Source organism: Chrysochloris asiatica, unplaced genomic scaffold (assembly GCF_000296735.1).
Source record: "Chrysochloris asiatica unplaced genomic scaffold, ChrAsi1.0 scaffold00010, whole genome shotgun sequence".
NCBI lineage: Eukaryota > Metazoa > Chordata > Mammalia > Afrosoricida > Chrysochloridae > Chrysochloris > Chrysochloris asiatica.
In genome coordinates, this window is record NW_006408528.1 from 278,902 (window position 1) to 292,742 (window position 13,841).

Genomic DNA, 13,841 nt, shown 5'->3' on the forward strand with positions numbered 1-13,841 from the left:
CTTTATTATTATTATTATTATTATTATTTTGCATTTTCAAAATCTAAAAACTATTTTGGTTAAAAAATGAAATATAATAGCTTTCAATTTGACATGTGGAATCTGATTCTTTGTGCATTTTATTACTACCATATATTTAAGTGAAACATAAAATCCTTGTAACGATAGAGAATTTAAAGTGGCTCTTGCACATGAACAATGATTCTAACTAATATAGTAAATTAAGGCTGAATGTAAACTGTCAGAATTTTTGTTTCATGTTATATGTTTGTTAAAATGAGGTATTTTAGTTAACTGTTAATGTTACATCGTTCTAATTAAGCTGTAAAGACCAATGACAGAAAGAATAGAAAAAAGAATAATTTCAAACATAATCTAAAGCTTTTTATATTTAATCGTCAAACTGCAGAGCAATGCATATTTGACCACAAAACATATCAATATATAAACCCAGATCCTTTTTGTTGTTGTTGTTTGAAAAACACTCAAATATTCCTATATAAGAGTATTCATTCAGATGTAGGCAAAGTATGGCAAAAATTGGTTGAACCTAACATTACCGGTTTCTATCATTTGTGCCCCACTTCTGTATCTTGTCTCTAGCCTCTCTTTTCATTTTCTCTTGACACTTGATTTAGAACTTCAATTATATTGCTTTTGGACTATTTCAATAACCACATTTCTGTTTACAATAGTAGCATTTTAATATTCTACTCAACTTTCTTCATTTCTCCTAGACTTATCTCCCCATAAAACAAAACTGACCATACAAACTGTTGGCAACCTATTCGTCTTTAAGCTAAAGAACAGATCCCTTAACTTGGCATATATGTCCCCAAACATACTCTACTTCACTTGTCAGTCCCACACTCCAATGAATGCCCAGAGCTTGTATCTTCTCTGCCTATTAAAATATCACCTTCTCATTTAGAGCTTTCTGCATTCCCCGAGGCACAACTAATTGATTCATTGAGGTGTGCTCCAATGATACATTGTCCATATTCCATTGAGAGAATTTGTTTTATTATTATTGTATATTTTCATAATCATGACATTCAGAGTCCCTTGGGGATGTATATAATTACTTTCATGTTTGTGTCTTTAGAGATTAACACAATGTCCTATAGCATATGAAAGTGAATGTTTTCACTGAACATTTGCTAAATGAATGAATACATGAATGAATGAAAGCAAAATGTTTTAAAGAGATTATCAGCATAAAAATGTTATTAGAAAACTTTTTAAATGTAGAAAAACAGTTCCAAGCAGTCAATAAATGATTTGAACTACTCACTTTGCAGTTAGCAGCCCAATGTGCAACCCACTATGCCACCAAGATAGTTGTTATTTTAATGCTATCTTCAGGACAGATCAATTGTTTTCTTCTCAATCAACTGAATGATATATTTTTCATCAGAATGTGCTTCTATTTTGCTAATGACAACCAACGGAGAATATTTACTTGGATGATTTCAGCTGGTGTGGCACTGTGGGCTAATGTGTCAGACTGCAAAGTCATTTGAAATGCAAGGTTGGTTGTTCAAGATCATCAGCTGCTCCTTGGAAATCCTATACAGGGTCACTATGGGTTGGAATCGACTCTACGGCACTTCACAATGACAAGTACCATTGTAAAACACAACTATTCCTGAAGTAAGATAGGTATTTGAATTGATTTAGCATAGACTTGTGTTATCATGTAGTTGCTGCTGTTATTAAGTTGATTCTGACTCATAGCAACCCTGTGTAAGGTTTCCAGTGAGCAGGTGGTGGGTTTGAACTGCCAACCTTGCAGTTAGCAGTACAGTGCTTATCCAACAGCAACATTCACAGAACCTGGTACTAAATATTCACCTGTGCTCCAAGTATCATCTAGGGAAGTTCCGGTGTAGCACTGTTGGATAATACCCTGAGCAGCAAGGTCGTTTTGAACTGCAAGATCAATGGTTCAAATGCACCAGCAGTTGCTAGTAAACCCTATACAGGTGGCTATAAGTCACAACCACCTCAGCAAGAAGTATCATCTATATATTTCTACCCACATATACGAAATTAAGTCATAAAGCAAGTATAAGTATTTTATAGAACAGAATTTGAGATGCATCGAACTAGATTCTTTCAAAAGTATGCTCATATTCAGATATTAACTTGAATATGACTGCTACAACATGAGTTAATTAAAAGTTTTAAAGAAATAAAACATTGTGTGGTACTAAATATTGAATATGTACATGTAGCTAATCGAAGATTAATTTTATATATTGTAATATCAGAGAACTCTGTTCAACATATCATTATAATAAGCATAGATTCCATGTCATTTTCTATAACAAATAATAAATTTCAGTTAAGTTGTGACATTCTTGTCAAATGTTTACAGTTATAGAAAGCTCTCTTGTTAATGTAAAAGGAGATGTCAATATTTATAAGTCAAACTGAAAAATTTTTAGAACTTTTTATAGTGAATTGAGTGAAGATTTTTACAGAACAGATAAGCAGTTTTAAAATCAACATATCATATATTCTGCTTCATTACAATGATTACAATCCCTTCTATGTGTTTATCTCTCTTCACTTTAACTTTTGCATTCCTCCCTGTGTCTCCTGCTATTTTCTATATTTCCTCTGCCAACTTTCTCTTGTTATATATTGCCTTCTCCGTCACCCATCATTCTTGCTAACACAAGTCTACCCTCTAGCCTGCGAGTAATTGTCCCTCACTAACACACCCTCTTCAGTAACCATCACAGAATATTTATTTCATCAAGGAAACCTTTTCCTAAGTTTTTGCAACAGTAGTCTCATACGATATTTGTTCTTTCATGAGTAGCTAATATCACCCAGTATAATTTCCTCCAGGTTCATCCACATTATGAGGTAGCTTACAGATTCACTGTTCATCTTCAATGTTATGTAGTGTTCCACTGTGTGTATGTAGTGTGCATGTACCAAAATTTGTTTAACCATTCTTCTGTTGATGGGAATTTAGGCTTTCTACAACTTTTTGCTATTGTGAATAGTGCTTCAATGAACTTTGATGTGTTTATATCTATTTGTACTTGTTTTATATGCTGTTATTGTTAAGTGCCTTTGAGTCAATTCCAACTCATAGCAACCCGGTATAGGATTTCTGAAGAGCAGCTGTTGTGTTTGAATTGCCAACCTTGTTGTTTGCAGTCCAGTGCTGATCCTACAGCACCACACCATTTTATATATCTATATCTATAGATAGATGGATAGATATAGATATTATACACACAGCCTGTGAACCACAAGCCTTTTTTTAGTTCTTTCATCCTATATCGATATTCCCCACTACTAGTCAAAATGAAATAAAGCAGTGTTTTAAAAAATAACCAATGGTTACCCCAAAGTTGCTGAGTTTCACTTTTATGGATAACTGTGATTTTTTAAAAAAATTTTGGTATAGTTTCTGACCATGCCAGTTTCTAATGAATACATTGTTGTTGTTGTTAAGTGCAGTCAAGTCAATTCTGACTCATAGCAAACCTGTATACAGTTTCCAAGGTGAGTTTGAACCGCCGACATAGCCATCTATAAAACTTTAGCATATTTGAGTTCTGTCTTCTTTATCTCATAAAAAGCCCAGATTTATTATTATTGTTGTGTTTACAGAGATAATGTTATTGTTCCAAATTCAACCTGTTTTAAGAGTAACCTAAGAATAATAATAAAATAATTTTCAAAAATCTGATCAACTAATAGAAAAATCAAAGATAAACTTCAGTCTTTAGAAACAACACATTTCTGTAATCCTCTCAAAGGTTATCATAAAATTTGGCGCCAGCATATAAGCTCTAAAAATTAAGTCATTATTTACTACATTATAAGTGTTCTCAAATCTATCCAATAGCCTATAACACAAAACAAATTTAACCTACTTAAAAAATGCTACTGTTATTGAAATTTCCTAAGCTGCTTCTTCCTTTTCTTTTTCAGAATGAAGAACAAATTTTGGTATTTTGAGTTTGGCACATCTGAGACGTTCTCAGCCACCTGCAAGAAGCTACATGAATCTGTGGAGATAGAAGTAAGAACAATGGATTATCTTTTATAATTTTATGAAATGGCTCAAGTTTGGTTAGTATGTTTGAACTATAGCCATCGAATGAATTGCATCTTGAATAACAATATAGCTTTAATCAAGATTCTGAAATACCATTTCTATCACACAGTGGGAATATAACACCATCTAAAAATACTAGTATAAAGTTTAGTTTAGGTCTGAGATGTTTTAATACAGTATAAAAAAAAGTGAGTTAGAACACAACTTTTAAAATCAATGGAGAAGTTACTGGATATAGTGTAGAAAGAAAAATGTAAGATAAAAGGAAGCAGTTGAAGAAAAAGGAAAAAAGTTGCAAGATACATAAAAATGTATTATTTTCAGGTCTCAATATTTCATAACCTTTAAAACACAGTTCAAAAAAATTGTTCTTACTTTTATGTTAAAGGTTAAAAAAACAGACTTTTCCATTTCATATCCATTCATTAATGAGGTTTTCTCAGTGCCCAAGGTTGCCATTTCCCCATTACGATTATAGAAAGTGGAAATGCCAAGAAAGATAGCAAGATAAGACACATTTTAAAAAGAATTGGAGCAAATAGGTCTACTCCAAAAATGTAGACACTGTAGGACTCAAAATTTAGAAGACTGGTTACAACACAAAATGACTGAACTATAGGAAATCTTAGGTGTTAAGGAAAAAGGAAAAGTTATATTTTGATAAGATAAAAGACAAAAACAAAGGGGAAAAATTATGAAACACCCTGAATATTTAATGACTAGCTGAAATGAATGGGAAAATATTGGCTTCAACACTTTCACTTTAAAAACAAATGCATAAATGTTCTGTTAACAGCTACATTGTTAGTGACTTGGTTAATAGCATTTGAAATGGATCACATAGGATCACTATGACCTAATTAATTTCCCTAATATTCTAATTCACTATTGATAATATTATCAAAAGTGACACTACTTTGCAATATTGCATTTTTGCACTTTTTTTCCCCCATCACAATTGTTGGAAAAAGTTAAGTATTAAAACATAAACAAGGATCACTATTCATGATATGATATAAATAAATAAGTTGTTGTTAAGTACCATTGAATTACCTACAACCCATAGCGACCCTCTATAGGGTTTTCCAGGAGCAACTGGTGGGTTTAAACCACCAACCTTTTGGTTCAAACTGACATTGCATTCCAGTGCACTATCCTGCAGTGCCACACCAGGGTATATTTAGCTGTAGGGTAAGTACTTCACTGCAATGTCCGTTTGAACTGCAGGGTCGATGGTTCAAATCCACTAGCCACTCAAATCCACTAGGTTCAACTCAGAAACTCTATACAGGGTCGCTATGAGTCAGAACCAACTCGATGGTACTTAACAACAAAAAACTATTTTAAAAAATATACACACACACACACAAACACACATGCATACAGCTGGCAGCACGGTGGTTCTGTAGGATGAGCACGGGACTGTGCACCACAAGGTTGGCTGTTCAAGCCCACCAACAATTCCATGGGAGAAAGATGAGGCTTTCTGCTCCCCAAAAGATTTACTGCTTTGAAATTGATACATGATCTTAATGAGTCCGAACCAACTCCATAACTGTTAGCAACAACAATATATAACATCTACATTTTTATGTTCAAAATTTATTTTAAAGATGCTTTATATTTGTTGTTAAATGCCATCCAGTAGGTTCCAACTCATAGCGACCCTGTATAGGATTTCCGAGAAAGGGTTCAAACCAACCTTGTGGTTGAGTGCTTAACCAGTGGCGCCATACCAGGACTTCTTGGTGGTGGTGGTGATGTGCCGTGGAGTCAGTTCCGACCCATAGTGACCCTGAACAGGGCTTCCGAGGCTGTAAATCTTCATGGGAGTGGAAAGCCTCATCTTTCTCCGCGGAGCAGCTGGTAGTTTAGAACTGCTGACCTATATGTTCGCAGCCCGATTTGTAACCACTACGCTACCAGAGCTCGCTCCATCCAGGACTCCTTAGGGAATTACAAAATCATCTTACTCTAAGAAGTCTTTGCTCAAAGAATGTTTGTAGTATAGCCAAAGTGAAAACACATTTAAAAGTAGTATGACTCCTGTTCAGTTTAAAACTGAAGCCTCCTACATTAGTCTTTCCTCTCTTTACCTCATCCTACCTCTGAACACACATTGAACAACCATTGATATGTAGAATAATATTATATAAATTCAAAGTATCAAAAGTCCAAGAAAATATTGAAAGATACATTTGAAAGCCATGTAGCATTCATAGAGAAAACCACAGTTGAATCAAAGTAACTGTGGAAAATATTTATTTTGAAGTTATGAATAATAATAAATTTGAGTAGTTTTTGTCCAAAGAGCTTTTCATTTTACAGGGGGGATAAAACCTATTGTGAATGCTCTCCAAGAAATCTGGGCAACTAGAATTCAGTTCTTTTTCTTAGGTCGTGTTTCTTTATGTCCTCCAGGCTGTGCTTCCTGGTTTGCAAGCACTAGCTTATTCTGGGATCAAGGCAATAACGTGTCTAACTCAGAGACAGGGCTGAACACTTCCCAGTCATTGTTACATTTATGGAAACACTGTTGTAGGTTTTTGTCTTTTTTTATCATTTCTAAAATTTGGTGTGCATGTATGTGTTTGTGTTGCTTATGGATGTAATACAAAATCCTCTATGCTAAATGTTTAATGAAACCAGTCTATCATAACAGCAGACTATGCTTTTTTACCCTCAAGGTTACTTCATAATTAAATATAAGAAAAACAGCAATTCAGAAATTTGATTCTGTTTTCTGTTGCTTCCTATTTGCCCTAAAATTATACCAGCCACAGTTTGAAAAATATATTACAGATAACAAGTAACAAGAGAAAGTTAAGTAATGGATATATGTTTTATGAACAGTTTCTTAAAAAAACAAATCATTTTGGTGTGTGTTTCACGTTCTTCTTTCACATAGAGAGCACTCTTTCAAGATGATGATATTCGGGAAAACAAAGAATAAGATTTATCTGTTACTAACTATACTTCATGTTTAATGTGAAGCAATGTGCATTCCCTGTAAATTACAGATACTATATATTTTCATTGTAGATATGAGTAATTTGTTTACTAATTGAAGAGAAATTAGAATGTGTTGATGCCAAAATGTTTAAATTTAAGAAAACAAATCAAGTAGAAATAATAGACATAAGTGTAGGGTTAATGCACTGGATTGTAAGGTCGGTTTGAACCTAAGGAGGGTGGTTCAAGCCACTCCTTGGAAACCCTATATAGGGTTGCTGTGAGTCAGAACAAACTTAATGGCACTTAACCACCACCAACAACAGCAATGTGCATAAACATAAACGGAAAGAGTAAAAAGGGATCCAAGAAGTTAATTTTATTTTTTATTATTTTATTGGGAATTGAGTGAAGGTTTACAGACAATAGCATCAGTTTTACTGTCAACAAATCATACACTTTGTTTCAATTCAGAGATTGCAATCCCCATCATGCAACAAGAGTTGCCCTGCTTTCTCCCTCTAGTTCCTATTTACATTCCACCCACCTTTCCATCCCTTGTCAACTTTGTCCTTAGGTAAGTGTTACCCATTTGCTTTTGAATGATTGACCATTCCATGGTGAGCATAGCTTATTAGTGTTGTCTCTAATTCTATACCTATGTACTGCTTTGCTGAAAACCGGCCATGAAGGGAGAGTTCCTTTCCAGACCTGAAGGGTGGTTGAGGGCCATAGTCTCAGGTTTCTCCAGTCTCTTTATGACTAGTAAATCAGGTCTTTTTTTAAAATAATTTTGACTTGTGGTCCACATTTTCATCCAGTCTAACCCGGATCCTTTAATGTGATACCTTTCACAGTAGTTGACAGTGGTATCCAGGCACCATGTAGGTCTTCTGGTCTCAAAGTCATTGAGACTTATGTTTGCAAGTTCTGGACTATTTGATTCTAAGTCTCTTCAATTCTTATCACTCTTCTTTTTTCCACACATGGAAAGACCAATGATGTTGTTAAGTGCCATGGAGTCAGTTCCGACTCATAGCAACCCTGCATAGCATTTCCAAGGCTGTACATCTTTAAGGGAGCAGAAAGCCTCATCTTTCTACCATGGAATAGCTAGTAGTTTTGAACTGCTGACCTTGCAGTTCACAGCCCGATTCGTAACTACTACGCTACCAGAGTTCCTTGGAAAGACCAATAGATGCACCTTAAATGGCCACTTCTGAACTGTCAAGATCTCAGATACAGATTACCAAAGTAGGATTTAGAATACTGTCTTTTGTGGACTGTTATGAGACTATGGCTCTGAGCACTGAGGTCTAGCAACTCATTGTCTTAATATGTTTGATATTATCTTGGAAGTTTTCATCATTTTGCCCTTTGTATGTTCCACCATATTCATACATAGTTGTGTTTATAGGAAAAGCAAATACTCATGTACAAATACCATCTTTCAAAGTCTTATATATTTGTGGGTTATATAAATGTAAATTAAGTATAAGAATATTGTTGCTAAATGTCGTCAAGTCAGTTTCAACCCATAGCAACCCTGTGTAGGATTATAAGGTTTCTGAGGAGCTGTTGGTGAGCTTGAACCATCAATCTTTTGGTTTAAACCGATTTTGCAGTCCAACGCATTAATCCACAGCACCACACCAGGCTTCCAAATCCCACTCTTCCTTTCTTACCCATTTATCCTGTGTCTCAATCCATGTATCTATGCACAGAATCCTGTTGCTTTAAGGCTGTGTATATATCATTATTTACCTCTGTCGCCTATAGCCAATGTCTACGTGTCTGCATCTTCAACTATCTTCATCATTCTTCTACCACCCTCCCTCTTTTTGTTTATTGCCCTATCCTTACGCCTTCTTTTAGATTGTTCTTCCTGTCTCCAGAGCTAACATATGTCTACCCTCTAGCCAGTGAATTACTCCCCTTTCCTTCCCACCCCAGTAACCATCAAAGAATGTTTCTTTTAGTATGAAAAACTTTTCTTAAATTTTTACAATAATGGTCTCATACAATATCGGTCCTTTTGAGATTGGCTAATTTCACTCAGCTTGTTGTGTGGTTGTTGTTAAGCACTGACTCAGAGTAACCCTGTATAGGGTTTCCAAGGAGCTTACAACAAACCTTGAGCTCGAGTCCTTATCCTATGGCACCACACTAGGACTTCTCACTCAGCATAATGTCCTCCAAATTCATCCATGTTGTGAGCTGTTTCTAAAATCTTTATTCTTCAGTGTTTTATAGTGTTCCATTGTGTGTATGTACCAAAGTTTGTTTACCCAGTCTTCTGATGGGCATTTAGGCTATCTCCATCTTTTTTGCAATTGTGAATAATGCTGCCATGAGCATTGGTGTATGTATGCCTTGTGTCTTGGCTCGTATTTCTTGTGTATGTATACCAAGTAGAATGAAGTTCTGGTGTGGGGCTATGGGATAATGCACTGGACCGTAATGTCATTTTGGACTGCAAGAACGGCGGTTCAAACTCACAAGCTACTCCCTGGGAACTCATAGTAACAACAAACTAGTAGAGGGATTTCTGGGTCATAAGATATTTCTAATTACAACTTTTTAAGGAAATGCCATACCGTTTTCCATAGTGGTTGAACCATTTTAAAGTACAACCAGCATTTGAAAGTCTCAACACTTTCACCAGTAGTATGTGTTGCTTCCTGTTTTGTTTTGTTTTTAACATTGCTGTTAATGCTGGTGTGAGTGGATAAAGCATTGTTCTTTTGATTTGCATTTCTCTGATGACTAATGATCATATTTCTTCCTATATTTATTACCTGCCTGAATATCAGCCTTGGTGAAGAGTCTACTTATATCCTGTGCCTATTTTTTTTTAATTGGGTTGTTTGTCTTTTTCTTGTAGAGTTGATGTAGTTCTCTATAATTTTTAGAGATTAGTTCCTTGTCTGATGATGTCATTGCAAAAAAAAAATTTTTTTTTTCCAGTATGTGGGTTCCCTTTTTTCTCATTTGGGGAAATCTTTTAATCACAAAATTGTCTAACTTTTAGGCAGTCCCAGTAATCTATTTTGTCTATTACTCTTCGTGTGTTTTTTTATAATGTCTGATAGTGTATGTATGCCATATATTAGAGCCCCTAAGTTGGTCCCTGTTGTTTCATTGATGACTTTTGTAGTTCTGGCTTTTACACTGCGTCTTAGGTCTTTAATCCATGTTGAGTTTGTTTTTGTATATGGTCTGAAATGTGAGTCTTATTTTATTCTTCTTCAAGTGGATTTCCAGTTTTGCCAGCACAATTTGTTGAAGAGACTGTCTCTTTCGCATTTAATGTTGCTTGGCACTTTGTCAAAGATCAGCTGATTGAATGTGAATGGATTTACTACAGGGTTTTCAATTCTATTCCACTGATCTATGTATATTTCATTGTAACAGTACCAGGCTGTTTGGACCACTGCTGCTGTGTAGTAAATTTTGAAATCAAGGAGTGAGAGGTTTCCAACTTTGTTGTTTTTAAGTAGTGCTTTGCTTATTCAAGGTCTCTTTCCTTTCCTTGTGATCATTTTTCCATTTTAAAGAATGATGTTGTAATCTGGTTGTAGTTGTATTATAGATTGCTTTGGTTAGTTTTTACATTTTCACAATATTGTCTTTCTATCCATGAACATGTCTTCCATTTTTGTTATTCTCTTTTCACTTCTTGTAGTAATGTTTTATAATTTTTTTGTGCACAGGTCTTTTGTTTCTCTGCTTAGATTTATTCTTAAGTATTTCATCTTTTGGGTGGCTATTTTACATAGTATTGTTTTCTTAATTTACTTTATTGGTATAGAGAAATCCAACTGATCTTTGTATATTGACCTTATACCCTGCCACTTTGCTGAATCTTTCAGTAAGTTCCAATAAATTTCTTGCTGAGTCTTTGTGATTTTGTATGTATAGGATAATATCATCTGTAAATAGAGTTTTGCTTCTTTTTTGCCAATTTGGATGCCTTTTATGCTCTTTCTTGCCTTATAGCTCTACTACTTCCAAAATAATATTGAATAGGAGTGGTGATAAAGGGCATCCTTGTTTCGTGTCTATTCACAAATGTAGTGCTTTCAGTTTATCTCCACTGAAAGTAATGTTGACTGTTGGATTTGTATATATGCTCTAATTATTTTGAGAAATATTCCCGGTATTCCTACTGTGTTGAGTGTTTTTTTTGTTTTTTTTTTTTTTTTTAATCAAGAATGGATGTTGGATTTGTCGAATGGCTTTTCTTCATCAACAGATAGATCTTATGATTCATTTTCATTTTTATTTATATGGTGGGTTACGTTGATTTTCTAATATTGTAACATCATTGCATCCCTTGTATAAATCCCACTTGATCATGGTGTATTATTTTTTTTATATGTTGTAGAATTCCATTGGCTAAAATTTTGTAGAAAATTTTTTTGTCTATATTCTTGAGGGATATTGTTCTATGATTTTCGTTTTTAGTGATTTCTTTGCCTGATTTTGGTATAACTGTTTTGCTAGCTTCAAGAACTATATATGGAAGTTTTCTATCCTATTCTATGTTCTAGAATAGTTTTAGTAAAATTGGTGTCAACAATTTGAGTGTTTCATAAAATTCACCAGCAAAGCGATCTGGGCCTGAACCTTTCCTTTTTTTTTTTTGGGGGGGGGGGAGGCTGGGGGGGGGGGGGTTTAATTACCTGATCAATATCTTCTTTTGTCAAAGATCTGTTCATGTTTTCTACTTCACTCTGTGTTAGTTTAGGTAGGTTGTGTTTTTCTTAAAATGCATTCATTTCTTCTAGATTTTCAAATTTATTGGAGTACAAATTTAATAGTTTGCTATTATTTTTATTTCTGTTGGTTCTGTTGTGACATAAACCACAGTGTTGCTTATGTGTGTTATTTGCATCAGCTCCCTTTTCTTTTGTTAGATTTGCCAAAGGTTGGTCAATTTTATTAATCCTTTCAAATAATCAACTTCTTGTATTTTCAAGTCTTTCCATTGTTTTTCTGTTTCCTATTAATTTATTTCTATTCTAATGTTTATCATTTCTTTTCTTCTGGTGACTGTAGGCTTACATTGATGATCTTTTCTAATTGTTGGACATGTTGTTTTAATGTGTTACTTTTGTTTCTTTCTTCCTTTTAGATGTGTGCATTTATGCTACAAATTACCTTCTAAGTACTGCTGTTGTTATGTACCAAGGGTGTTGGTATGTTGTGTTTTTGTTTTCATTTGATTCACTATAATTTTAATTTTGTTTTGTATTTGTTCTATTAGCAGTAGCTTTTAAGTAGGGTGTTATTCAGTTTCCATGTATTTGATTTTATTTCTTTAATCTTCCTATTTGTTTCTAAATTTATAGTACTGTGATATAAAAAGATGGTTTGTAATATTTTGGTGTTTTAAAATTATTAAGCCTGCTTTGTGGTCTAAAATATGGTCTATTTTGGAGAATGTTCCATATGCACTGGAATATATATTGTACTGTTGTTGGGTTAAGGCTCTATATAAATCTATGAAATCAAACTTATTGATTGTGTTGTTTAATTCTACATTTTTGCTGAGTTTCTCTCTAGTTATGCTGTCCTTTTTCAACAGCTATTGCTGTTGAGTCGGTATTGCCATTGAGTCGGTACTACCATTGAGTCAGTACCGACTCAAAGCGACCCTGTGCACAGCAGAATGAAACACTGCCTGATCCTGGCCTAATCTCACCACTGCTGCCATGCTTGCAGTATATTGAAATCTCCTACTATTATTGCATAGCCGTCTATTTATTTTTTTTCTATTTGAGTTTGATTTCTATATTTTGAGGCTTTACCATTGGGAGTATAGATATTAATTTGGCTATATCCTCCATTCAATTGCTCCTTTTTTTTTTTTTTTAATGTTTTATTGTGAATTATGTGATAGTTTACATGGGAGAACATTAGCTTTATTTTCATTATATCATACATCATTTCACTGCCATGATTACAATCCCCTGCATGCATCATCAAACAACCAAAGGTATCCCTTTGGTGATGCTTGCCCCTCAGTTTTCAGCACACAGCCCCTCTCCCTCTCTGTGTCTTGAGTCCCCAGCCACTCCATCTCTCCATGTCATTGTATCTGCCTTCATCTCTGGAGTCACTGTTTCTCTGGGTAGGGTTCCAAAATCGATCTTCTCCCTTGATGTTCCCAGGGACTCTGCTCCTAGACTGCAAAGTCAACCACTCTCCTCCTTTTGCTACATAACATCTACCTTTATATTTACAACCCTCACAGTCAATCCAGATAGCAATTATTCATTATTGTACCACAAGAGTCCTAGCCCCATCTCCTTTCATCAGTCCTGCCCAGACAGATTGGAGTCTCTGCGGAGATTCTACCTTCCTCTGCACCCTCTGTTTCTAGGTTCCCTCTTGAAAGCTTGTAAGCCAGTTACTTCTTGCCTTTATAGGCCCCCATTTTTGGTTCGCAGCCAGATTCTTAACCACTACACTACCAGAGCTCCTTATGGAGTCCTGGTGTGGAGCTGTGGGTTAATGCGTCAGACAGCAAAGTCATTTCAACAGCAAAGCCAGAGGTTGAAGCTCACCAGCTGTTCCTTGGAAACCCTATACAGGGTCGCTATTGGTCGGAAACGACTCGACGGCACTTCACAATAACAACAGCATTTTTGGTAGCTAATGTCCAAGTTGTCAAGGACTTCACTCTTCTTAAATCAACTGTCAACACTCATGGAAGCAGCAGTCAAGAGATCAGACGACGTATTGCATTGGGCAAATCTGCTGCACAGGAACTTTTTAAAGTGTTGAAGAGCAGAGA

At 35.0% G+C, this 13,841-nt stretch overlaps 1 protein-coding gene across 1 annotated transcript in view; it reads left to right on the plus strand.

The window, feature by feature from the left end:
* Positions 1-13,841, plus strand: part of LOC102831536 (diacylglycerol kinase beta-like) — a 585,403-nt gene that overhangs the window by 272,934 nt on the left and 298,628 nt on the right. Inside the window, exon 4 of the mRNA XM_006834239.1 lies at positions 3,961-4,051. Coding sequence (XP_006834302.1) covers positions 3,961-4,051 — 91 coding nt within the window. The remainder of the gene's footprint in view (positions 1-3,960; positions 4,052-13,841) is intronic.